The sequence below is a fragment of the Geotrypetes seraphini genome, chromosome 2 (genome assembly GCF_902459505.1).
Source record: "Geotrypetes seraphini chromosome 2, aGeoSer1.1, whole genome shotgun sequence".
NCBI classification, from domain to species: Eukaryota; Metazoa; Chordata; class Amphibia; order Gymnophiona; family Dermophiidae; genus Geotrypetes; species Geotrypetes seraphini.
The window spans coordinates 229,930,563-229,958,303 of record NC_047085.1 but is presented as its reverse complement, the minus strand read 5'-3'; the positions used below and the strand labels follow the sequence as shown (position 1 = coordinate 229,958,303).

General features: G+C 45.8%; 1 protein-coding gene across 2 annotated transcripts in view; it reads right to left on the bottom strand.

Moving 5' to 3' along the window:
- Positions 1-218: 218 nt before the first annotated feature.
- Positions 219-27,741, bottom strand: part of RPSA (ribosomal protein SA) — a 47,291-nt gene continuing 19,768 nt past the window's right edge. Inside the window, exons 6-8 of one of the 2 annotated variants that reach the window (XM_033935137.1) lie at positions 11,826-11,985; positions 4,788-4,826; positions 219-372 (exon numbers count right to left, since the gene is read on the bottom strand). In XM_033935137.1, coding sequence (XP_033791028.1) covers positions 278-372; positions 4,788-4,826; positions 11,826-11,985 — 294 coding nt within the window. In that variant the 3' untranslated portion in view covers positions 219-277. Of the gene's footprint in view, positions 376-4,787; positions 4,827-11,825; positions 11,986-27,741 lie in introns of both variants that reach the window. The other variant, XM_033935136.1, reaches the window with a different exon arrangement.

The following is a 27,741-nucleotide window of genomic DNA, read 5'->3' as shown; positions in this document are numbered from 1 at the left end:
TGTAAGAATATGCCGACTACTTGTCCTAGGATAATAAAAGTTACTTGAGTAACCAATTTCTAAGAAAATTAACTTATATGGAGAGTATACTGAAAGAAATCAAGCAACTTGGCAACAATAAAGAGAATAAAGCTTGCAATTGCATAAAAGAATGTTTATGCTTTCAAACCCCCATGGTGATATGTCACATTCCCCAAAATAAAGAAACCAGACAGAACTTGTAACAAAAATGGACTTTTATTTCATGTCTTGCTTGTATGGATCATGACCTGGTAGCTCATGGCCATTCAGTGTTTGTTGCTACCCACTCTGTAGCCTGAGCGGTAGGGGCTGAAGACCAGTCATCAGTGCTGGCTGTCTGGGTACTCCAATCTTCTGTGGCACAAGAAAAAAAGTCAGAAAATTATTTTGTACTGAGCAACTTCTACTCCAGAAGCAGTCTAATGGGCTACCCATGGTACTAGAAACCTTCATTTGCAGCCACCCTATTTTGTGGGCATCACCTAGCCCAGGCACTGCCAGACTATCTCCCTCAGGACCCCAGCATGCACTCTACATTTGGACGTATTACTAGCTGAATTAAAGAAAGCAGAACAAGCACAGAGGACCTGAGATAAAAAGGAAAGGGATTGTACAATTTAGTATCTGGTATGGATGAGCAGACTATGGTCTAGCTACCATTATTTTCACTTCATTCATTCTAGTATTTGACATAACAGGAATTTACATCAGAAGTTTGTGGCAATTTCATAATGGTCCTGTACAGAATGACATCCAATCTTAACAGTGGAACAATTGGTGGAGAATTACTGAGGAAAGGCATGGTGAAAACCAGATTTTAATGACTTCCTTGAACTAAGCAAACTAAGAAATTCAATGGACAGCAAATTACAAAAGACAGGGAACAAAACAAAGTAGCACATGTTCAATCAAGTCTTAGCTTGCAGAGACTTATGATGAATTATGATGTTCTTAGGGAGCACTGTGGACAGCCAAGAGTAAGCAGAGTGCACATAAGAGGCTGCCCTGAGTAGAAGATTCGGCATACATTAAGATTTCAAATTTTGCCTGGCAAAGTCACTGAAAGCTAGTGTTCACCAATTCAACAAATCAGACTGTTGTGCATGATACAATATTTCACTGCAACAATTCAACATGCCTTAGGATACCAGGAAAGCGCCCAACACCTAAGTGGGCGTTTCTATAGACAATGCGTCACTTTAGGCGCCGCTAAGTACGATTTGCCTGCTTGAAACGTAGGCCTGTAAAACCCTCTCCTACATTTCAAGTGTCTAAGTTTTTACATAGGTGCCGCTAGCCACATTTCTGTAAATGGCACCTGTTTGACTGACATGCAGCTGGCACCAATTGTTAAGCGCCAACTGATTTAGGTGTCGTTTATAGAATCAGCCTCAAACTGCTTTTGTAACAAATATTTTGTATAGTCATTAGACTAATTGTAGCCTTTATGTCCCTTTGCCAATTTCATAACCTTGCTGCATGCATCTATATAATAAAACCATAGGCGGCGCATGCGCAGTCTTATCGGCGTGCTTCCATGATCCGTATGTCCGTGGCCGCCAAGACTGCAGCATGCCCCGTGCTTACTACGGCCCCACGCGCAGCTCAGTTCGGCACGGCAGTTTCCCCAGATAGGGGAAGCCGAAAAACTCAATCCCGCCTCATGGTCCTGCCGCCGCTCACGAATCCCCCCCCCCCAATCCTCCTGCAACAGCCGCTACCGCTCCTGTTCAAAGCGGCCTGCTGAGGTTTGCGGCCGCTGTAACGAACCTCGCAGGCCGCTCTCCACATGGTAGCACGTTCCCTCTGACGCAATCGCGTCAGAGGGAACATGCTACCGAGTTGGAGAGCGGCCTGCGAGGTTCGTTACAGCGGCCGCGAACCTCAGCAGGCCGCTTTGAACAGGAGCGGTTGCGGGAGGGGGGGGGGGGGAGTTTTAACAGGAGGAGTCGCCGAAAAAAACCTTCAGCCGCAGCAGGCCAGCACACGGGAAGGGGGAGGGGCCGAACGGAGCAGGGCAGCTCAAGGTAAGAAGGGAATGGGGGGTGGGGGAAAATGTTTCTACTACTCAGCAGGGACCTGGAGGGGAAGGGAAAACCGCTGCTGCTTCTGCAAAGGAAAGTGGTGGTAGGGGAGAGAAGGGAATGGGGGGTGGGTGGGGGAAAATGCTGCTACTACTTCTCAGAGATCTGGAGGGGAAGGGAAATATCACAGCTGCTTCTGCAAAATAAAGTGGGGGGGGGAGAGAAGGGAATGGGGGATGGGGGAAAATGCTGCTACTGCTTCAGCAAGGACCTGGAGGGAAAGAGAAATACCGCTGCTGCTTCTGCAAAGGAAAGTGGGGGGGGGAGAGAAGGGAATGGGTGGGGTGGGGGGAAATGCTGCTACTACTTCACAGGGATCTGGAGGGGAAGGGAAATAGCACTGCTGCTTCTGCAAAGGAAAGTGGGGGGGGGAGAGAAGGGAATGGGGGGTGGGTGGGGGGAAATGCTGCTACTACTTCACAGGGATCTGGAGGGGAAGGGAAATAGCACTGCTGCTTCTGCAAAGGAAAGTGGGGGGGGGGAGACACAGAAAGAAATACAGACAGACAAAGGAGGCTAGGGAGAGAGACAGACAGAAATAAAGACAGACAGGGGACCAGAGAGACACAGAAATAAAGACAGACAGGCAAAGAGTGCCAGGGAGAGAGAGAAAAAAATTGCAGGAGGGAGAAAGACAGAAAGAAAGGAAGAAAGAAACAGGAGCAGGGAGAGAGACATAAAGAAAGAAAGACAGACAGCCATATATTCTAGCACCCGTTAATGTAACGGGCTTAAACACTAGTTTACTAATATTTAGGTAAAAATGACTAAAGGTATCTAAAGCATCTCCCTTAGGTATCCATTTAACCTTCTCCTAAAAAAGCATCTCCCTTAGGTATCCACTTAACTGATTCCTTCAAAGTTAGGTACCTTTCTTCAGTTGCCTATATTGTTTTCCCCACTGAACCTTGTAACTACTTGAACCCTGTCAAGTTATTCTATCGATAAATCCAGATATCTTATACTTGTATTTCTATACCACAACATGTAATTTACTTAAATCGTTGTAATGTAATTCTCTCGGTAATGTCCTGATCTCTTAACTGTAATCCGCTTAGAACCGCAAGGCACAGGCGGAATAGAAATCACAAATGTAATGTTTTAACTATTAATTACAGCCAATAAACACAGCAGTGACAGCAACAGCTCTGAATCCCAAGGGTCCAATAAAAATCTCATACATTTAGAAAAATCTTTATTGAATTACCTATCTTTATACAAATAATGCGCGCACAAATTTTTCAAACCATAACACCCTCCTGCATGTTACTTTCGTAAGCACGCTATGCCAATTTTCTTATTGCCTGTTTCTGACTTCAATTTCTAATCAAATGGAAACTTCACTATGTATTGATTTTAGGTTATTGTATTATACTTGAATATAAACCAATCCAAAAATAAACTGAGGTAACCTCCCCCCCCAAAAAAAAAAAAAAGAAGGGGAAAGGTTGACGAATATAAACCGGTGGTTTATATTCAAGTACCGGTACAGGGCAGAAGCGACCCCTCCTCCCTTCCCTGGTGTCCTGTCTGCCAGCTCTGTAGCCAAACAGCAAGCCAATCCACCCCCTTTCCTAGACCCACCGCAGGCCTCTAGTACTGCCCTGGTGATCCAGTGGCACGGAGAACTGTAGCTGCCTTCAATCCCTCTCTCCTGGCGACTTTGTGCACTAGCCCACCCCTCCTCTCCTGATCCCCCTGCAGATGTACCTTAGGTCCCCGGTGGTCCAGCAGTGAGGTAGAGCAGGAGCAATCCCTTTATACTCCTGCCCGGCAGTCTCTGTAGTGAAAAAAATGACTGCCGCAAGAGCCCACAACAAAATTCACGAGACTATAAGACTTACGAAGTTTGCCCGGGTTCTTGCGGTAGTCATTTGTTTTCACTAGAGACTGCTAGGCAAATGAGTGAAGGGATCGCTCCTGCCCTGCTTCACACTGCTGTCATGCGCATAATTCTTCACCCCCCTAAACTGTACCGTTCCTTTGGGTTTTTGCAACCCAAATGCATGACCTTGCATGTCTTAGTATTAAATTTTAGCTGCCAAATTTCAGACAATTTTTCAAGCTTCTTCAGGTCTTTCTTCGTGTTATTCACATCTTCCTGGGTGTCTACTCTATTGCAGATTTTGGTATCATCTTATGACAGTCCTGCAGCAATATAGTTTATAAAAACGTTAAAAAGAACAGGCCCAAGAACAGAACTTGAGGTACACCACTGGTAAGATCCCTTTCTTCTGAGTGATCTCCATTAATCACTATCCTCTGTCGCCTTCCACTCAATCAGTTCTTGACTCAACCCATCACTTTGGGTCCCATCCCAAGGGCACTCAGTTTATAATTAGATTCTGTTTGGAACATTGTCAAAGGCTTTGATAAAATCTAAATAAACCACATTTAGCGCACTCCCTCTATCCAATTCTCTGGTCACCCAGTCAAAGAAATTGATCAGATTTGTCCATGTGAAGTCTTTGGAGCATGCCTCAGGAATGTTAGTTCACAAGGTTTTATAACCACAGAGACAGCCGTGTCCCACATATTCTGATTTCTCTGCTCATCTCATTTGCCCCAAAGGGCTCCAAACCAGGCCCCATTTATCTTTAGTTGACTAGTTTGGCTCTCTAAAGGGACATGGGCCCTATAAATACCAGAGGAAGAAGTTTCCAAGAAGCATTGTGTATTTACCTTGAGGTGGCTTCTGTGCCAATAAGTGATCTGTTCTTTCTAGAAAAACAAATTTGTAAAAAAGATCAGATTTAGAGAGGTTTTCTGTCCACATGAAAGTAATGCATCACAATTGGTTATCAGACTGAGTAGGAATGTGAGATGATATGCCTTACAACTTTTAATGCTATTTGAGACAGCCTCCTAGGAGAATAGTGATATCAAGCCTGATGTAAAAATGTCTTAGCTTAAGTGCTATGCTGTGCTATTGAACCCAAATTTCTGCTGGACATTGGCCAGTCCAGACAAATACCTGGAAGATAGGGGTGGGAGGAAAGCACAGTTACTTACCGTAACAGGTGTTATCCAGGGACAGCAGGCAGATATTCTTGACTGATGGGTGACGGCACCGATGGAGCCCCGGTACGGACAATTTTAGAGTTATTGCACTCTAAGAACTTGGAAAGTTCTAGTAGGCACGCGCGAGTGCCTTCCCGCCCGACAGAGGCGCGCGGTCCCCAGTTAGGATAAGCCAGCTAAGAAGCCAACCCGGGGAGGTGGGTGGGACGCAAGAATATCTGCCTGCTGTCCCTGGATAACACCTGTTACGGTAAGTAACTGTGCTTTATCCCAGGACAAGCAGGCAGCATATTCTTGACTGATGGGTGACCTCCAAGCTAACAAAAAGAGGGATGGAGGGAAGGTTGGCCATTAGGAAAACAAATTTTGCAAAACAGATTGGCCGAAGTGTCCATCCCGTCTGGAGAAAGCATCCAGACAATAATGAGATGTAAAAGTATGAACTGAGGACCAAGTAGCAGCCTTGCAGATTTCCTCAATAGGCGTGGAGCGGAGGAAAGCCACAGATGCTGCCATAGCTCGAACTCTATGGGCCGTGACAGAACCTTCCAGTGTCAGTCCGGTCTGAGCATAACAGAAAGAAATGCACGCTGCCAGCCAATTAGACAACGTACGTTTAGAAACAGGACGTCCCAATTTATTCAGATCAAAGGACAGAAAGAGTTGGGGAGCTGATCTGTGGGGCTTAGTACGCTCTAAATAGTAAGCTAGAGCCCGCTTACAGTCCAAAGTATGCAGAGCTTGTTCTCCAGAATGAGAGTGAGGTTTCGGAAAGAAGACAGGCAGAACAATGGATTGATTGAGATGGAATTCCGAGACAACCTTAGGGAGAAACTTTGGATGTGTACGCAGAACCACCTTATCATGATGAAAGACTGTAAAAGGTGGATCAGCAACTAGTGCATGCAGCTCACTGACCCTCCTGGCAGAGGTAAGAGCAATAAGGAAAAGTACCTTCCAAGTGAGAAACTTGAAAGGAGCGGTAGCCAAAGGTTCAAAAGGAGGCTTCATTAAGGCGGAAAGAACCACACTGAGATCCCAGATTACCGGAGGGGCTTTGAGAGGTGGTTTCACATTAAAAAGACCCCGCATGAATCTGGACACCAAGGGGTGAGCCGAGAGAAGTTTTCCATGAACTAGCTCATGAAAAGCAGCAATAGCACTGAGGTGGACTCTGATGGAAGTAGACTTGAGGCCAGAGTCAGACAAACAAAGAAGATAATCCAATAAGGTCTCCACTGCAAGGGAAGTGGGATCATGATGATGAAGACGACACCAGGAAGAAAACCGTGTCCACTTCTGATGGTAACATTGCAGAGTGGCCGGTTTCCTGGAGGCATCCAGAATGGAACGAACGGGCTGAGACAAAAGAGTATCATGAGAAGTCAGCCCGAGAGAAACCAAGCTGTCAGGTGCAGAGACGGAAGGTTGGGATGCAAAAGGGTCTCCCTGATGTTGCGTAAGCAGAGAAGGAAACAGTGGAAGAAGGAAAGGCTCCCTGGAACTGAGTTGAAGTAGAAGGGAGAACCAATGTTGCCTGGGCCACCGTGGAGCAATCAGAATCATGGTGGCTCGTTCCCTCTTGAGCTTGAACAAGATTCGTAACATGAGAGGCAGAGGAGGGAAAGCGTACAGGAACAGATTGGACCAATCGAGGAGAAATTCATCCGCTGCCAGACCTTGAGGGGAGTAGAGTCTGGAGCAGAATAGGGGCAGCTGGTGATTGTGAGGAGCTGCAAAGAGGTCTATATGAGGAGTGCCCCACTGAGCGAAGATGGACTGTAGAGTTAAAAGATCGAGTGTCCACTCGTGAGGCTGGAGAATTCTGCTGAGCTTGTCCGCTAAGGAATTCTGTTCTCCCTGAATGTAGATAGCTTTCAGGAATAGTTGGTGATCTGTGGCCCAAGCTCAAATCTTCTGGGCTTCCTGGCACAAGAGGCGAGAGCCTATCCCATCCTGCTTGTTGATGTAGTACATCGCAACTTGATTGTCTGTGCACAGCAGGAGGACCTGAGGAAAGAGAAGATGTTGGAAGGCCTTGAGGGCATAAAACATCGCTCTGAGTTCCAGGAAATTGATGTGATGTTTCATTTCCTGGGCTGTCCAAAGTCCTTGAGTTTGGAATTCGTTCAAATGAGCTCCCCAGGCATAAGGGGAGGCGTCGGTGGTGATGACAAGTTGATGAGGAGGTAGATGAAACAGAAGACCTCTGGAGAGATTTGAGGATATCAACCACCATTGTAGAGACTGACGAAGAGATGATGTCACAGATATGTGTCGTGAGCAAGGATCCGTCGCTTGGGACCACTGGGTAGCTAGGGTCCATTGAGGAGTGCGCAGGTGAAGACGTGCGAGGGGTGTGACATGAACTGTGGAGGCCATGTGACCCAAGAGTATCATCATTTGCTTGGCAGATATGGAACGTTGTGGAAGCACCTGCTGACATAGAGATTGAAGAGTTTGAAGACGGTTGGACGGCAGGAATGCTCTCATGAGGACTGTGTCCAGCACCGCTCCAATGAATTGAAGTCTCTGAGTGGGGATGAGATGAGATTTGGGTAGATTGATCTCGAACCCCAGAAGCTGTAGAAACAGAATGGTTTGGTTGGTGGCCAGGAGCACTGTTTGAGATGAATTGGCCTTGATTAACCAATCGTCCAGATAAGGAAAGACTTGAAGGTGGTGAGAGCGTAGAAAGGCAGCAACCACAATCAGACATTTGGTGAACACTCTTGGAGAGGAGGCAAGACCGAAGGGCAGCACCTTGTATTGGTAATGACAATGATTGATCATGAAGCGGAGGTACTGTCTGGAGGCCAGATTGACCGGAATGTGAGTGTATGCCTCTGAGATCGAGGGAGCATAGCCAGTCGCTTTGATGGAGAAGAGGATAAAGAGTTGCCAGAGAAAGCATCTTGAATTTCTCCTTGACCAAGCATTTGTTGAGATCGCGAAGATCTAGGATGGGTCTGAGATCCCCTGTTTTTTGGGGGACCAGAAAATAACGGGAGTAGAATCCCTGCCCCTTCTGATCTAGAGGAACTTCCTCTACGGCGTTCAGGAGGAGGAGGGATTGAACCTCCTGAAGAAGGAGAGAAGACTGAGAGGTGTTCAAAGCAGACTCTCTTGGCAGACTTTGTGCAGGACGTGTCTGAAAGTTGAAAGAGTAGCCGTGGCGGATGATGTTAAGGACCCACTGATCCGATGTGATGTTCTCCCAACGGCTGGTGTAACAAGAAAGACGTCCTCCTATGGGTCGAGGGAGATTGGCAGATGGTGGAATATTGGCTATGCTTTGGAGAACCACGTCAAAAGGGTTGGGTAGACTTTTGTGGTGGAGGAGGCTTCACCTGTTGCTGCTGGGCTGGCCTAGGTGGTTGTCGCTGTTGCTGACGCTGACGTCTAGGCTGTTGAGTAGCCGGTGGCAAGGGACAGGCAGCATAGCGGCGCTGGTAGGCAGATTGTTGGCGAAAAGGCCGAGCAGGTGGAGTCTTTTTCTTAGTCTTCAGGAGAGTATCCCATCGAGTCTCATGGGCAGATAGCTTTTGTGTAGTGGAATCCATGGACTCTCCGAAGAGCTCATCACCCAAGCAGGGAGCATTTGCTAGGCGGTCCTGATGATTTACATCGAGCTCTGAGACTCTGAGCCATGCCAACCGACGCATGGCAACAGACATAGCCGTGGCCCTAGAAGTCAATTCAAATGTGTCATAAATTGACCGAACTAGGAACTTGCTTAACTGGAGAAGAGAGGAAGAGCAGGCATGAAATGCAGATTTCTTGCGGTCAGGGAGGTACTTTTCAAAAGCAGCCATGTTTTGAATGAGGTGCTTTAAATAAAATGAAAAATGAAAAGCGTAGTTCCCTGACCTATTGGCTAACATGGCATTCTGATATAAACGTTTGCCAAATTTGTCCATGGCTTTTCCTTCTCTGCCAGGAGGGACTGAGGCATACACACTAGCTCCCGCTGATTTCTTAAGTGTGGATTCTACCAAAAGAGACTCATGCGGGAGCTGAGGTTTGTCAAAACCAGGAATAGGGATAACCTTGTATAAGGAGTCCAATTTACGAGGAGCTCCCGGTACAGTCAGGGGAGTCTCTAAATTTTTATAAAAAGTCTCTCTTAAGATGTCATGCAGAGGAAGTTTGAGAAATTCCCTTGGAGGCTGGTCAAAGTCCAGAGCATCAAGGAATGCCTTGGATTTCTTCGACTCAGCCTCCAAGGGAATAGAAAGAGATTCACACATCTCTTTTAAGAAAGAGGTAAAAGATGTGGAATCCTGCTTAGAAGAGGGATCAGCAACAAGTTGATCCTCTTCATCAGAGGAACACTCACCCTCAGACAGAAAGGGCTCTTCAGAGTCACCCCACAAATCAGGGTCCCGAATCTGAGAGCCACGGTCTCGAAACTCCGGAATGGAGGGTTCCAGGTGTCAGGTTTTGCGCACCGACTTACCCGACCTCATAGACACGGTACCAGGAGATGCGACATGCTGCGTCGGTACCGAAGTCTGCACCGCCTGGTGTTGAGCTCTCGGTTCCGGTGCTAAGATTGGCATCGAAGTCAAGGAAGCAGTGTGAACCAGTACCGACAAAGTGGATGCCGATAAAAGAGGGCGCTCCACTGTCGGTACCGGTGGCTCAGACCGGACCGGGACTGGAAGGCTCGGTGTCAAAAGTGCGGGAAGGAGTTGTTGCAACTACTCCTTAAGTTGCACTTGCAGGACAGCAGCAATCCGCTCGTCCAGTGAAGGCACCGGTACCGCCTTTTTCTTCTGCGGTACCTGTGGTGCCGCTCTACGCTCAGAGGATGAGGAACCCGATGTTGAGGGGCTCACCTCAATAGGAGCGGAGCGCTTCCGTGGGCGCTTCGATGTCGGCAGGATTGGACTCGCTGCTACTGAGACCGGACGACGCTCCAACGAAGATAGCTTCTTAGGTCGGCTTACCTGAGTGTTGTGACGCCGGCGCCGTGTCGCGCGGCGTCAACGAAGTGGGTGCCGACTAAGGTGGTGCCAATGCCGGTGTTGCAGGGTCAGACATATCGGCACCGAAAAGCAAACGTTGTTGGATTTGTCAGTTTTTTAATGTATGTTTTTTCAAAGTGGCACAACGGGTGCAGGTAGAAGCCTGATGCTCTGGACCCAGGCACTGTAAGCACCAATTGTGCGGGTCCGTAAGAGAGATAGGCCGTGCACACCGCTGGCACTTTTTAAAACCTGGTTGGGGGGGCATGAAAGGAAAAACGGCTTCTGCCAAATCGAAGGCCGAGCCCTCGATGGCGGCAGCAGGCCCCGCTGGGGCAAAACCGACAAAATGAAGGAAAAAAACCTGTTTTTTGTTTTTTTTTAAAGAAAATAAAAGAAAAAAAGGAAATATAATTTCCAAAAAGATTTCGCGAGCAGGAAGGCGACAGAAAAAAATCTTTTCAACAGCCATTGAAAAGTGCGACTTCTTAGCTCCGTGGAAACTAAGAAACTGGGGACTGCGTGCCTCCGTCGGGCGGGAAGGCACTCGCGCGTGCGCGGTGCGGCCTACTAGAACTTTCCAAGTTCTTAGAGTGCAATCACTCTAAAATTGTCCGTACCGGGGCTCCGTCTGTGCCGTCACCCATCAGTCAAGAATATGCTGCCTGCTTGTCCTGGGATAAAGTTTTATTCTACATTTCTCACACTAATTGTCTAGAAAAATGTTTATACCCACCCATGCTGCTAAATATTGACCACATCCTCCTGAATTACACAGCACAAACTATGCTGTAAAATAAATAAATAAAATTCTCAAATGTTTTAAATTTGCTAATAACTAGTTTCATGGAGTGTCCCAGAGCTAGTATTGGTTGGAAAAACAAAATCATTCCTGCTAACTTGTTCCACTTCACCCGTGAGTATCCTCTTCTGAGCTGAAGAGCCTAACTCGTTAAAGGTTTTATTCATACAGGACTTGCTGAGCTATTCTATAATGTCTGGCAAGCTGCTTTTTTCTTATTTTTAAGTTTCCTGTGGCCTGTAAACAGTAATGTGAATCCACAGAATGCAATGGTGCTTTGCTTCCTTCAAACTGTGCTGTGTATTCAGCCACAATAAGGTCCTTTATCCACATGCATCTGGCTGTGCCCACAAATTTAAAGGACATGCTGGCATGCAATATTTTAAAAAAGGATTTATTTAAAAATAACCAAACAAACCCACAAGTATGTTTTCATAGGCAAGCACTCAAATTGAATGTATAAGCTCCATGGTAGATCAGATTCTACCTCCAACTTAGAGATCTTCATAAAATGTAAATTCTCCTGAGCTTATCTGATTAATGAATTGCTTTTAGTTAAAGTGACTGACTGCAGTCTATTAGAACAAAATTAACTAGTATTAGAGCTATAATTACCCCACTAGGTAGCTCCATACTATTCCAAATTCATATTGTATTTGTTCTCTCTTCTAATTTTTTGTAAACCGTGCCGCGCTCTATACCGAGAAGATGCAGTATAAGCGCCTAAGGTTTAGTTTAGAACCCTGTCCTCTTCATGCAGTTGCTCCTTGTGCTTCCCACCCAGCACTGACTAGAGCAGCAACCAATTTATATCAGGGAGAAAATCCTTCCTATTCACATAACTGAACCCCTCTGGTTCTCAAACATGCAGATAACTACAGTACTCTTAGAAGGCTAACAATCCCCACTAAAGGTTAAAGTCCTCACCAGCTGGGAACTGCTGAATAGGCACTGAGGGGACCTGCACCCCCTCTGACCAGTCAGCAACCTCTGGCTGTGGGAAGTCAGGAACTGGAGCCGTCCATTCACCCTGGAATTCCTCCTTGGTAACTGCCTTCTCAGCAGCAGCCTGCTCCTCTTTTTCAATCTGCCGAGGACACAAAGAGGGGGACAAATTCAGTGCAGGCATACTAGCAAGTCGCATTTGTTTTATCACTTTCTGTATTTATGTGAACATTTACAACTGCCACAAAAACAGCGATCCTGGAAAAGAAGTTTAAAATTGTGTTCATATATATCAATGAATCTCCTAAATCCTCCCCACCCTTTTAACTAAAACCCTGCCCTGCCCCCCACTCCCCCCAATTCCAATACTGTTCATATGTTCTCTAAAACATTTATCTTCCTGGGTCGTCTATAGGCCCTTGTTTTATTAAATGCAGCTGATTCAGTTTAATAGTTAAAAGCAAGCTTTCCTCTTATGTGCTATCAAAAGCAAAGAACGCAACACAAGCAACAGAATTTGTAAACTAGAAAACCAAGCAGATCAAGAGATGTCAGTTCTTGTGCTCCATTTTGCTATACAAATTTAAAGCTTGATTTACTGAAGTGTCCTGTTAGCATGTGCTAAAGTAAATTAACACTTATCACAAGACCAGTTTTATGCAGTAGGATGTATGTACAAAAAAGCAGTTACTTACTGTAACAGGTGTTATCCAGGGACAGCAGGCAGATATTCTTGACTGATGGGTGATGGCACCGACGGAGCCCCGGTACAGACAATTTTAGAGTTATTGCACTCTAAGAACTTGGAAAGTTCTAGCAGGCCGCACCGCGCACGCGCGAGTGCCTTCCCGCCCGACAGAGGCGTGCGATCCCCAGTTAGGATAAGCCAGCTAAGAAGCCAACCCGGGGAGGTGGGTGGGACACAAGAATATCTGCCTGCTGTCCCTGGATAACACCTGTTACGGTAAGTAACTGTGCTTTATCCCAGGACAAGCAGGCAGCATATTCTTGACTGATGGGTGACCTCCAAGCTAACAAAAAGAGGGATGGAGGGAAGATTGGCCATTAGGAAAACAAATTTTGCAAAACAGATTGGCCGAAGTGTCCATCCCGTCTGGAGAATGCATCCAGACAATAGTGAGATGTAAAAGTGTGAACTGAGGACCATGTAGCAGCCTTGCAGATTTCCTCAATAGGCGTGGAACGGAGGAAAGCCACAGATGCTGCCATAGTTCTAACTTTATGGGCCGTGACAGAACCTTCCAGTGTCAGTCCGGACTGAGCATAACAAAATGAAATGCACGCTGCAAGCCAATTTGACTATGTACGTTTAGTAACAGGACGTCCTAATTTATTCGGATCAAAGGACAGAAAGAGTTGGGGAGATGATCTGTGGGGCTTAGTACGCTCTAAATAGTAAGCTAGAGCCCGCTTACAGTCCACAGTATGCAGAGCCTGTTCTCCAGAATGCGAGTGAGGTTTCGGAAAGAAGACAGGCAGAACAATGGATTGGTTGAGATGGAATTCAGAGACAACCTTAGGGAGAAACTTTGGATGTGTACGTAGAACCACCTTGTTATGATGGAAGACTGTAAAAGGTGGATCCGCAACTAGTGCATGTAGCTCACTGACCCTCCTGGCAGAGGTAAGAGCAATAAGGAAAAGTATCTTCCAAGTGAGAAACTTGAAAGAAGCGGTAGCCAAAGGTTCAAATGGAGGCTTCATTAAGGCGGAAAGAACTACATTGAGATCCCAGATAACAGGAGGGGCTTTAAGAGGTGGTTTCACATTAAAAAGACCCCGCATGAACCTGGACACCAAGGGATGAGCTGAGAGGAGTTTTCCATGAACTGGCTCATGAAAAGCAGCAATAGCACTGAGGTGGACTCTGATTGAAGTAGACTTGAGGCCAGAGTCAGACAAAGAAAGAAGATAATCCAACAAGGTCTCCACTGCAAGGGAAGTGGGATCATGATGATGAAGGAGACACCAGGAAGAAAAACGTGTCCACTTCTGATGGTAACATTGTAGAGTGGCCGGTTTCCTGGAGGCATCCAGAATGGAACGAACGGGCTGAGACAAGAGTATCATGAGAAATCAGCCCGAGAGAAACCAAGCTATCAGGTGCAGAGACTGAAGGTTGGGATGCAGAAGGGTCTCCTGATGTTGCGTAAGCAGCGAAGGAAACAGTGGAAGAAGAAAAGGCTCCCTGGAACTGAGTTGAAGTAGAAGGGAGAACCAATGTTGCCTGGGCCACCATGGAGCAATCAGAATCATGGTGGCTCGTTCCCTCTTGAGCTTGAACAAGGTTCTTAACATGAGAGGTAGAGGAGGGAAAGCGTATAGGAACAGATTGGACCAATCGAGGAGAAATGCATCCGCTGCCAGACGGTGAGGAGAGTAGAGTCTGGAGCAGAATAGGGGCAGCTGGTGATTGTGAGGAGCTGCAAAGAGGTCTATCTGAGGAGTGCCCCACTGAGCGAAGATGGACTGCAGAGTTAAAAGATCGAGTGCCCACTCGTGAGGCTGGAGAATTCTGCTGAGCTTGTCCGCCAAGGAATTCTGTTTTCTCTGAATGTAGATAGCTTTCAGGAATAGATGGTGATCTGTGGCCCAAGCCCAAATATTCTGGGCTTCTTGGCACAAGAGGCGAGAGCCTGTCCCACCCTGCTTGTTGATGTAGTACATTGCAACTTGATTGTCTGTGCACAGCAGGAGGACTTGAGGAAAGAGAAGATGTTGGAAGGCCTTGAGGGCATAAAACATTGCTCTGAGTTCCAGGAAATTGATGTGATGCTTCATTTCCTGAGCTGTTTGGCAGAGATGGAACGTGAGATTGAAGCGTTTGAAGACGGTTGGACGGCAGGAACGCTCTCATGAGGACTGTGTCCAAGACTGCTCCAATTAATTGAACTCTCTGCGTGGGGATGAGATGAGATTTGGGTAGATTGATCTCGAACCCCAGCAAACGTAGAAATAGGATGGTCTGGTTGGTGGCCTGAAGTACTGTTTGAGATGAATTGGCCTTTATCAACCAATCGTCCAGGTAAGGAAACACCTGAATGTGGTGGGAACGCAGAAAAGCAGCCACCACAATCAGACATTTGGTGAACACTCTTGGAGAGGAGGCAAGACCGAAGGGTAGTACCTTGTACTGGTAATGACAACGATTGATCATGAAGCGTAGGTACTGTCTGGAGGCCAGATTGATCGGTATGTGAGTGTATGCTTCTTTGAGATCGAGGGAACATAGCCAGTCGCCTTGATTGAGAAGTGGCTAAAGAGAGCATTCTGAATTTCTCTTTGACTAAGCATTTGTTGAGATCGTGAAAATCTAGGATGGGTCTGAGATCTCCTGTTTTTTTGGGGACTAGGAAATAACAGGAGTAGAATCCCTGCCCCTTTTGATCTAGAGGAACTTCCTCTATGGCGTTCAGAAGGAGGAGGGATTGAACCTCCTGAAGAAGGAGTGAAACCTGAGGAGTGTTCGAAGCAGACTCTCTTGGTAGACTTTGGGCAGGAAGTGTCTGAAAGTTGAGAGAGTAGCCGTGGCGGATGATGTTGAGGACCCACTGATCCGAGGTGATGGTTTCCCAATGGCTTATGAAAAGAGTAAGGCGTCCTCCTATGGGCTGTGGACGGTGGGCAGCAGGAGGGAGACTGGCTATGTCCTGGAGAACCAAGTCAAAAGGGTTGAGTGGATTTTTGTGAAGGGGGAGGCTTCACTTGTTGTTGCTGCTGTGCTGGTCTAGCAGCTTGTCTCTGTTGTTGCCTTTGATGCCTGGGTTGTTGCGGGGCCTGTGGTAAAGGACGAGCCACAAATCTACGCTGGTAGGCCGACTGCTGGCGAAAAGGCCTGGTAGGTGGGGGTCTTCTTTTTTGTTTTGAGAAGAGTATCCCACCTGGTCTCATGAGCTGAGAGCTTTTGGGTAGTGGAGTCCATGGATTCTCCAAACAGCTCATCCCCCAGGCAAGGTGCATTAGCCAGTCGATCCTGATGATTGACATCAAGTTCTGAAACTCTGAGCCAGGCCAGGCGACGCATGGCCACCGACATAGCCGTGGCCCGAGAGGTCAGCTCAAAGGTGTCATAGATCGATCTGACCATGAACTTATGGAGTTGTAAGAGTGATGAAGAAGTTTGGCGAAAAGCAGATCTTTTACGGTCAGGGAGGTATTTTTCAAAAGATAACAAATTCTGAATGAGATGCTTAAGGTAGAACGAAAAATGAAAAGCATAGTTCCCAGATCTATTAGCTAGCATCGCATTCTGATATAACCGCTTGCCAAACTTATCCATGGCCTTACCTTCTCTGCCAGGAGGGACAGAGGCGTATACACTAGCCCCCGTGGATTTCTTTAAAGTAGATTCCACTAGTAAAGACTCATGGGGGAGTTGCGGTTTGTCAAAGCCAGGAATAGGTATGACCCTATACAAGAAGTCCAGTTTGCGAGGAGCTCCTGGAATGGTCAAAGGTGTCTCTAGATTTTTATAGAAAGTCTCTCGCAAAATATCATGGAGAGGCAATTTCAAGAATTCCCTTGGAGGCTGGTCAAAGTCCAGTGCATCGAGAAATGCCTTGGATTTTTTGGATTCAGCCTCCAAGGGAATAGAGAGAGAGTCGCACATTTCTTTGAGAAAAGAGGTAAAAGAAGATGCATCAGGCTTAGAGGACGGATCTAATACAGAAGGGTCCTCATCCCCTGACCTTTGAGAAAAGAGGTAAAAGAAGATGCATCAGGCTTAGAGGACGGATCTAATACAGAAGGGTCCTCATCCCCTGACGAACACTCTCCCTCAGAGAGAAGCGGCTCCTCTGAATCACCCCACAGATCAGGGTCCCTCACCTGAAAACTACGGTCCCGAGACTCCGGTGTGGAGGGTTCTAGGTGTCGAGTTTTATGAGTCGACTTACCAGACCTCTGTGAAACGGTACCGGGAGATGTCATCGGGCGTGCCGGTGCCGAAGTTTGCACCGCCTGGTGTAAAGACCTCGGTTCCGGAGCTAAAACTGGCATGGATACCGAGGGAGCTGTTTGTACCGGTACCGACAAAGTGGATGCCGATAAGAGGCTGTTCCACTGCCGGTACTGGTAGCTCAGACCGGACCGGGACCGGAAGGCTCGGTGTCAGAAGAGCAGGCAGGAGCTGCTGCAATTGCTCTTTAAGCTGAACTTGCAGGACGGCGGCAATTCGCTCATCCAGTGAAGGCACCGGTACCGCTTTTTTCTTCTGCGGTACCTTTGGTGCCGCTCTACACTCCGAAGAGGAACCCGAGGTCGAAGGGCTAACCTCAATCGGAGCGGAGCGCTTCCGTGGGCGCCTCGAGGTCAGCAGGATTGGGCTCGCTGCCACTGAGACCGGAGGGCGCTCCAGCGGGGAAGGCTTCTTAGCCGGCTTACCTGAGGAATGCGACGCCGGCACGGTATCGCGCGGTGTCGATGAGGTAGGTGCCGACTGCATCGGGGTCGGAGTCGGTACCGCCGAATCCGACATCTCGGTACCAAACAATAACCGCTGTTGAATTTGGCGGTTTTTAACAGTTCTCTTTTTCAGAGTGGCACAGCGGGTGCAGGTGGACGCCTGATGGTCAGGACCGAGGCACTGTAAGCACCAGTTGTGCGGGTCGGTGAGAGAAATGGGCCTCGCGCACCGCTGGCACTTCTTAATAAGTAAAGAAGGGAAAAATACCGAAAAAGTTTACGCGAGCGGGAAGGCGTTAGAGAAAAAATTTTCAACAGCCGTTGAAAGTGCGTCTTCTTAGCTCCGCGGAAACTAAGAAACTGGGGACCGCGCGCCTCTGTCGGGCGGGAAGGCACTCGCGCGTGCGCGGTGCGGCCTGCTAGAACTTTCCAAGTTCTTAGAGTGCAATCACTCTAAAATTGTCCGTACCAGGGCTCCGTCGGTGCCGTCACCCATCAGTCAAGAATATGCTGCCTGCTTGTCCTGGGATAATGCACCTTAATGTGGGAACAATGTTCAAAGGTTTGACAGCTCTCACTCAACTGAAAAATTAGCACTAAAATTTTAAAGGCATGCTCAACCTAAGCCATGTACTGCAACATACGTTAGCCCTAACCCCCAAACATATCCCTGTGGTGGCATCCACTCCCATATGATGGCCCCCCCCCCCAAATATGAAAGATTCCTAGGTGGTCTAATGGTCCCATCTCCTCCCACCCCCTTCCCTGGTAATCTAGTGGTCCTCTCCCTCACCAGCCCCAGAAAAAGCTCCCTGACAGTCTAATGCCCCTCCCCCCTTCAAAAATCACTGCGACACCAAGCCCCAAGGCCCCCTAACCCTATACCTCTAAGAGCAGGAGTAATATCCACTTGCTCCTGTCTCTGGGTGCTGCTATTTGTAAAATGGCAACACCAGTGTGAATCCTGAGCAGGGTCTGTCTACTAGTGCTGCCCGATTCACCGATTTGAATCAGGTGAATCGATTTCAATTGATTCAATTTTAAAAAGAATTGGCCTCACAATTTGAAGACCGACCCTTCCCATGTGCCTTCCTAAAGCTGGAGCAGCAGCGCTGCCTCTTACTGGCCGTCCACTGCTGCTCCTGCTTGAGGGGGGAGGGTCAGTCAGAGAGGCTTGCATCTTCCCCCAGCTTTCCCGCTCTTACAGCAGCCTGCAGGATCGCTGGTGCTATAGCGATCCCTGCTGCTGCCCTTCGTCCTCAGCGGCACGTTCTCTCTGCTATAGTCCTGCCCCTGCTCTGACATCAGGGACAGGATCGCGGCAGAGAGAACGTGCCGCTGAGGATAACGGGAAACTGCAGGGATCGTTATAGCGCCAGCGATCCTGCAGGATGCCATATTAGCTTTAAGGTAAGAGTGGGGAAGCTGGGGGAAGATGCAGGCTTGCAGGGTGAGCAGGCCTTCGCAGCGGGGAGGAGGAAGAGTGCCTTCACGGCGGGGGGCAGGCCTTTGCGGGGGGAGCAGACCTTCACGGGGAGGGAGGAGGAAGAAGAGTGCCTTCATGGCAGGAGACAGGCCTGTGCAGAGGGAGGAGGAGGAAGAGAGGGGAAGGGAGATGCCAGACCTGGGGTGAAGGGAAGAGAGAAACAAAACCAAAAAGAGGGGGAGGAAAGCAGAGGAGAGGTGCTGGACTAATGGAGAGGGAGAGAGAAATGCAAGACCACAAGGGGAAGGGTAGAAGACTGACAGATACTGCTCCAAAGTAGGTGGGCAGGGTGCAGGTTGGCAGGAGAGATAGTAGGAGGAAGCCTGTACCTGGGGAAGGGGATACAGGAGGAGGTAAGGAAGAGAGAAAGAAGAAGCTGGATATGAGGAGAAACATGAAACAGAGATAAGATGCTGGGCGTGGAGGGAGCATAGGAACAGGGACACAAGGGGGACAGTACTGGAGAGAATAGGGACAGGGACACAGAAGAGATATGCTGGATGAAATGGTAGTTGAGAAAAGGAGAGATGGTGGATCTGGGGATGGTGGGGTCCATTGCTGCAGCTGCGGGGGATGGAGATGAACAAAATGAAAGATGCCAGACCTCCGGGGGAGGAAAGGGAAACAGAAGGGGAGGACAGAGATGGATGGTTAGCATGGAGAAAGAAGAAAGAAGGAGAGCCTGATTAGAAGACAACCAGACCAACATGGGACCAGCAAGATTTGAAAAATGACCAGAAAAAAGGTAGGAAAAATAATTTCATTTTCTGTTTTGTGATTACAATGTGTCAGATTTGAAATGTGTATCCTTCCGGAGCTGGTTTTAGAATGCGAACGTGAGCTAGGATTTAACAGAGAGGAAAAGTATTTTTTGTTTGTTTATTTTATTTACACCACAAGACCAGTGTGGGTAGGAGAGGGCAAAGTGGGTGAAGAGGCTATAAAATAAACACACCAGGATGTTTAGAAAAAAAAAATCCAATTGGGCAGGAAAATCGAATAAAAAAAAAAAATCCATTCAATAGGCTGAATCGAATCGAAATTTTTTTCCTGAATCAGGCAGCACTACTGTCTACCAAAAAAAGAAGGGTAGAATGTTTAAGCTGGGTACAGGAGGGTGTTTGGATAGCACAGGGCCCATGCAGGATGAGCAATATGGGCAGGGTAGTCAGGGTGGAGGGAGATAGAGGTGCTACTATAAACACCTGCTCTTCTCAAATCAATGCTTCTACACTGTCCCACATCTGGCAAAAAAAAAAAAAAAATAAAAATTGCCGTCTGTAGTACTGGTTTCAACACAAGTCAAATACCCACATTAATACCATTTGAGCATTGCTCAGCTAGTAAAATTCACAGTAAATCCAGGTTAAAGCTGCACTAATGCTTTGTGCATCACCCCTCATGTTAATACATGCTATAATGATACTGCAATTCAGTAAACACAGCCATTGGTTTGTTCTAATTCAAGCACCATATTTCTCCCATAGAAGGGAGAGAGGTACATTGGGAAAAATATACAAACTAATCTGACTGGCCAAACTGGCTTTATCCAGTGCCCACCTTCCACTGGCAGGAGCCTTGTACTAACATAGAAATAGACGGTAGATAAGGGCCAAGGCCCATCTAGTCTGCCCACCTTAATGTCCCTCCCCTACCTTCGCCCTGTGAATAGATCCCTCCCCTACCTTCGCCCTGTGAATAGATCCCATGTGACGATCCCATTTGGCCTTAAAATCAGGCACGCTGCTGGCCTCGATCACATGCAGTGGAAGACTATTCCAGCGATCAACCAACCTTTCTGTGAAAAAGAATTTCCTGGTGTCAGCTCGTAGTTTCCCTCCCCTAATTTTCCACGGATGCCCTCTTGTTATCGTGGGACCCTTGAAAAGGAAGATATCTTCCTCCGTCTCTATGCGGCCCGAGAGATACTTGAACGTCTCGATCATGTCCCCCCTCTCTCTGCGCTCCTCGAGTGAGTATAGCTGCAATTTGTTTAGCCGTTCCTCGTATGGGAGATCCTTGAGTCCTAAGACCATCCAGGTGGCCATTCTCTGAACCGACTCCAGTCTCAGCACATCCTTGCAAAAATGCGGCCTCCAGAATTGCACACAGTATTCCAGATGGGGCCTCACCATGGATCTATACAATGGCATAATGACTTCCGGCTTTCGGCTGTCGAAACCACTGCATATGCAACCTATGACTTGTCTTGCTTTGGATGAAGCTTGCTCCACTTGATTGGCAGCCTTCATGTCCTCACTGACGATCACCCCTAGGTCACGTTCTGCTTCAGTTCTTGTTAGGATCTCTCCATTTAGGGTGTAAGTCTTGCATGGATTTTGGTTGCCCAGGTGCATAATTTTGCATTTTTTGGCATTGAAGCTGAGTTGCCAGGACCTAGACCATCGCTCCAGTAGGAGTAGGTCGTGCATCATGTTGTCGGGCATTGAAACATCATCTATTGTGCATTTGCCCACTACATTACTTAGTTTGGTGTCATCGGCGAATAATGTTATTTTACCCCGAAGCCCTTCTGCCAAGTCCCTTATAAAGATGTTGAATAGGATTGGGCCCAAGACCGAGCCCTGTGGCACTCCACTGATCACCTCCGTCATTTCAGAGGGTGTGCCGTTCACCACCACACTTTGAAGCCTACCTCCAAGTCAGTTCCCAACCCATTTCGTCAATGTGTCACCTAATCCTATAGAACTCATCTTGCTCAGCAACCTGCGGTGTGGTACGCTATCGAATGCTTTGCTAAAGTCCAGGTACACGATGTCCAGGGACTCCCCAATATCTAGCTTCCCCGTCACCCAGTCAAAGAAGCTGATCAGGTTGGATTGGCACGATTTCCCTTTTGTAAATTCATGTTGACGGGGATCCCGTAGATTCTCCTCATCCAGGATCTTATCCAATTGGTGTTTTATTAGAGTTTCCATTAGTTTGCTCACTATCGATGTTAGACTCACTGGTCTGTAGTTTGCTGTCTCCATCTTAGAGCCTTTCTTGTGGAGTGGAATGACGTTAGCCGTCCTCCAGTCCGACGGGACACTGCCTTTCCTAAGGGAGAGGTTGAAGAGCTTGGACAGTGGCTCCGCCAGGACATCACACAACTCCCTTAGCACCCTGGGGTGTAGGTTGTCAGGCCCCATTGCCTTGTTAACCTTGAGCCTTGATAGCTCACTGTAGACACTGCTGGGCGTAAACTCGAAGTTACTGAACTGTGTGCTGTAGCAGTAATATGCTCAATCAAGATAAGTAAGTTGCTCCATATGAGTTGTTTCTCCGTGCTCACAAGAGCACCCTTAAACTATATTATTTTATACATGATAGTAAGGTCTCTTCTCTTTCTGACCTTACAATATGCTGTCACTAATAGTATACTAGCTCTTATTCCTATGCTTTCTTTCTTTCTTTCACTTCCTTCTGGCAGTAGTGTCTACCTGGTATCCTGGTTTTACTATTGGCTATTTCCTTATAAAGGTGATGTTTACTATGTCTTACCACTGTATACAATAGATTATGACTGATTTACATATCATCTCTTTTAATGTGAATGGTTTGAACCATCCTATTAAAAGGAAGAAGATAGCTAACTATTTGTTAAAAAAACATCCCGATGTGATCTATTTACAGGAAACTCATCTCCCACCTGCTGCCGCCTCTAAATTTGAGTTGAAGGGATATTCCACTCATATGTATTCCTCTGCGACTCAGAGGAAGAAAAATGGAACATCAATACTTTTCAGTGATAAATTATCCCCTATTATTCATTCGGTTAAAACAGACTCCGATGGAAGGTGGTGTTTGGTACATGCTGCGTTGCACTCTGTGGATTTTATGTTCCTTAATATTTACGCTCCTGTTTTGGATCATCCTGATTTTTTCAAAGATCTTCAGCTGGCGTTAGTTGAATATGACTCCTGTTCTCTAATATTGGGTGGAGATTTTAATCAAATTCAAGATATCTATATAGATCGATCATCCTCTTGTAGACCCTCAAAATCCAAATCTTTTACAGCTCTGCATGCTTTAAAAGAAACCTTTTCTCTTGTAGATCCATGGCGTTTATTGTATCCCAAAGGTAGAGAATATTCACATTTTTCACCACCACATAATACTTATTCAAGAATTGACTTCTTTCTTCTCTCCTCCTCTCTCATTCATGAAGTGACAAATACTTTCATACACTCAATAACTCTTACAGACCATGCAGCTATTTCATTACATTTATCTATCTCTGCCCCACGTAATGAATCTCCCTCTTGGCGACTTAACAATACTCTGCTTTTAGATGAGGTAATAGTGGAAAAAATCAAATCTTTTACTACGGAATTTTTTGAAATCAACACCAAAGATCCAGAAATCTGTCCTTCTATTGTTTGGGAAGCTTACAAAGCTTCACTCAGAGGTGAATTGATCAAACTTGCCTCCTGGAAAAAAAAAACAATCCATCCAAAAAGAAAAAGAACTGGAAACCTCTATTAAAAATTTAGAATTACAACATATGTCCACCCATTTACAAGATCCATCCATGTTCCAACGTATTCAAAAATTAAAATATGAATATAATACTCTAGTCTCATGTACAGCCCGGCGTGACATTTTCATTTCCAATTCTGGACACTACATGGGAGATAATCTAATAGGTCGCCCTTTGGCTAGGTATCTTAAAACTAAAACAAAACGCTTACACATCTCAGCTGTTCAAGACTCATCAGGACAATTAGCCAGAACCAGATCTCTGATTTCTTCCCAATTTGAAAAATTTTACACTACCCTATATCAATCTGAGTTTTCAGCCTCTGAAACGGATTTAGATTCGTTTCTATCCTCAATAGCTCATCCGACTCTATCGGAATCTATTAAAGTAAAACTGGATACTCCTATAACTATATCTGAAATTGAAAATGCTATAACCTCTCTACCCACTGGGAAAGCTCCGGGCCCAGATGGCTTTACTAACGAGTTCTTCAAATGTTTTCGAACCCTATTGACTCCTCAACTCCTTACATATTATGATTTCCTCCACTCCACTCCGGACAAGCAATTTAATTTCACTGAGGCTACGATTGTAGTTATTCCCAAGCCAGACAAAGATGCTACTCTGGTTAAAAATTTTCGTCCTATCTCTCTTCTCAATTTGGACTACAAAATTATGGCTAAATTACTTGCACTAAGACTCACCACAGTGATCCCATCTCTCATACATGGAGATCAAACTGGATTCATCAAACATAGATACATAGGAGATAACCTTCGTTTATTTCATCATATCAATGCTCACGCCAAAACAATGTCTGATCCTGTGATTGGTCTAGCCATTGATGCCGAGAAGGCATTTGACCGAGTGGAGTGGCCTTTCTTATTTCGAATACTGAAATGGTACAACTTTGGTTCTTTTTTTACAGACTGGATAGAAACATTATACAGACAACCCACGGCTCGTATTCTGATTAACAATTCTCTCTCTAATAGATTTTCCCTCCATAGAGGTACCCGTCAAGGTTGTCCCCTCTCACCATTACTATTTGATTTAACATTGGAACCTCTATTGTCAGCAATCCGACAATGTTCCTTAATTAAAGGTGTTCCCTTGTCCAGTAGAGATATTAAACTAGCAGCTTATGCTGACGATGTTCTTCTCTTTCTCAAGGATCCTCTTGTCTCTATACCGCATTTTATCCACATCGTCTCTCAATTCTCTCAAATATCTGGATATTCTGTTAATTGGGAGAAATCAGAGATCTTTCCGCTAAATGATCACATTTCCTCCTCAGATCTAGCTCATTTTCCTTTTCCATGGTCACAAGGAGCTGTAAAATATTTGGGGATTTTAATACATAAAGACCCTTTACTTGCTCAGAATCTCAATATATCTAAAATCAAAAACTTAGTTTTAAGTACTACATCTCGTTGGTCCCCGCTTTATTTGTCCTGGTGGGGTAGAATAGTCTCCATTAAAATGACCTTAGCCCCACAAATTAATTATACTCTATCTATGCTTCCCCTTCTCTGCCATAAGTCACTCTTTCATTGGCTTAATACGAAAATTTCTGAATTTATTTGGAACAAGAAAAAACCTCGTATTGCTCTCGCCAAGCTGAAAGCCTCTAAGATTAAAGGTGGTTTAAATTTACCTGATTTTTATTATTATTACATCGCATCCTTAGCCAAATACGGAGCTCATTGGATTGCTGATTCTTATCCACAGGATCAACCAGCATGGTTTGAAATGGAATGCTTTTTATGTGCACCACTACACATCTCCTGCTTCCTTACAGTGTCGATACCTAGACACTTGAGAAAATATTCTTTGCTAAGTGCAACGCAACATGCTTTTCAACTACTAGATGCAGCTGCTGAGATCTCTGTTGCTGAAGGCCCACTCATGTCCCTTTGGAATAATCCTAAAATTCAAAATAAGGGTAGATCTCTTTCATGGAAGAGGTGGCAGCGGGCGGGTGTGTGGTTTGTTCATCAATTAATCTCCTCCACTTCATTTGTCCCATTTGATACCTTCTGTTCTGTAAACTCACTCCCATCCTCTACATATCCTCAATGGCTTACGCTTACTGGAATTCTATCTAATGTTCAAATCCGCCTTGACTTTATGACCTCTCAACAAACTATTCGTCACTGGTCTACTTTGGCTTTACTGAAAGGTAAGGCGATATCTTTTTTTTATAGTATCTTAAGAGACCACACCTTCACCTTTACACCTCAATCTATGAACCATTGGGGTTCTATCCTAACGACCACACTTTCTGAAATAGACTGGGAACTCTTCTGGTCATCTACAAACCGTCCTCTATTATCCGCAAGAGTTTCACAATCAATGTTCTTTGTTATGTGGAATGCTATATGGACTCCATTTCGAATGTGGAAAGCGAAACTGAAACAAGATCCTACTTGCTGGAACTGTTTGAAAGAGCCTGGAACTCTTGATCACATGCTTCTTCACTGCACTATGGTTCATTCCTTTTGGATTCGTATATGGGACACTATAAAATCTATTACCAAATGTTCAGAAGATATTTCCATGGACATTATAATCCTTCATTCTCAACATCCTTGTTTTGCACTATCAAACTGTCCTCCTAAACTCATTGACACCATGTTTGTGACAGCTCTTATGCACATTTTGAAAAATTGGAAGTCATCCACACTACTAGATTACACCTTTTGGTGGAACTCATTGAGCATGTACCACAAATTCGAATCATATGCATATGAAAAGAATATGATATCCCGTTTCTCTACAAATTTGGTGCGAAATAAATCACCTTGGTCATTCTTAGATTCATATGTTCACTCTGCCTCGTAGACACTTCTGCCACTCTCTCTCTCTCTCTCTCTTTCTCTATCTCTCTTTTTGTAATTTTTTTTTTTTTTTCTCCTTTCTTTTATTTCATTATCTCTGCTTCATCTATCCTTTCTATTTCTTTTCTTAGCAGTTTCAAATACATTGAATTCTTCTTACTAGTCTGTTATATGCAAATGAATGCAATTATGGTTTCTCTTGTTTATACATCACTATTTTTTTTTTTATTCAATCTTTATGTACTTGAACTGCTTTTTGTATATTATTTATAATATTCAATAAAAAAAAAAAAAAAAAGATGAATTCCCTACATGAGCACTATGTTCCGACTTCCCCTTTGTCCTCTGTGCCTGTCATAATTAGACTGTAAGCTCTTCTGAGCAGGGACCTTCTCTTGTGTGTACAATGTGCACTGCTGCGTGTATCTGGTAGCACTATAGAAATAAATTGTTGTTGGAAAATAGTTGCCAACATAATGGTATTTTCAGTTAGAAACAACCCCCCCAAAGAAAACAAAAATATCCCATTGGAGCTTTGAATCAGCCCAAAGATTCCACAGAGAAAAGTCCAAGAGAAACCAAAGAAACACTGTGGAGAAATGATGTTCCTGAAATGGACTATTAAAAATGCATAAATATGTAGCAATCCACATAAACACCTTAAGGATTGTTACATATTTATGCAATTTTAATAAAGTCCATTTCAGAAACATCGTCTCTCCACAATGTTTCTTTGGTTTCGCTTTGAACCAACCTCCAGGACCATCTATGTGTAGAGAAGTCCAGGAAACGAAGGAAAGTAGCTTGGGAGAATGTTCTTTAAAGGACAGTACAGTGGTACCTCGGTTTACGAGTGCACCGGTTTGCGAGTGTTTTGCAAGATGAGCAAAACATTCGCAAAATCGGCACCTTGGAAACCGAGCGTGCCTCAATTTACGAGCACCCCCTGCGATCTGGCACCCTCCCCCCGCCGCGATCTGAAGTCCCCTTCCCACCCGAACCCGCTTCTTACTTTTATCTTGGTCTCGGCACCGGCATGTCCTGTGCGTTGGTGCCGGTGCCCGAAGATCGGCCTTCTCTTCTTGCTCGGCCTTGAGCATCTGTGCATGCTCAAGGCCTGCGAGTTCACGCTCTCTCTGAGATTCTCGAAGATATCAGAGAGAGTGTGAACTCGCAGGCCTTGAGCATGCACAGATGCTCAAGGCCCAGCAAGAAGAGGAGGCCGATCTTCGGGCACCAACGCATAGGACATGCCGGTGCCGAGATGAAAGTAAGAAGCGGATTCGGGTGGGTCTGAGGGACTTCAGATCGCAGGGGGGGGGGGGGTGGGGAAGCAATACTGGTTCTCGGGGAGGGGGGGGGTAGAGCAGCGCTGCTGGCCTCGGGGGGTGGGAACGTATCAAAGTGAGTTTCCATTATTTCCTATGGGGAAACTCGCTTTGATATACAAGTATTTTGGTTTACGAGCATGCTTCTGGAACGAATTATGCTTGTAAAACCAAGGTACCACTGTATTTCAAAAAGCTCAAAAACATGTTTTATCTACATTACGTGAAAAAAATGTTTCCATGTTTCACTTCTTTTCCTCTTAAATGGCCCATCTCAATAAAGTCTGTCTGTATCTTCAGTAAACTTTCTGCCTCATTCCTTACAGATGGGGCTTGT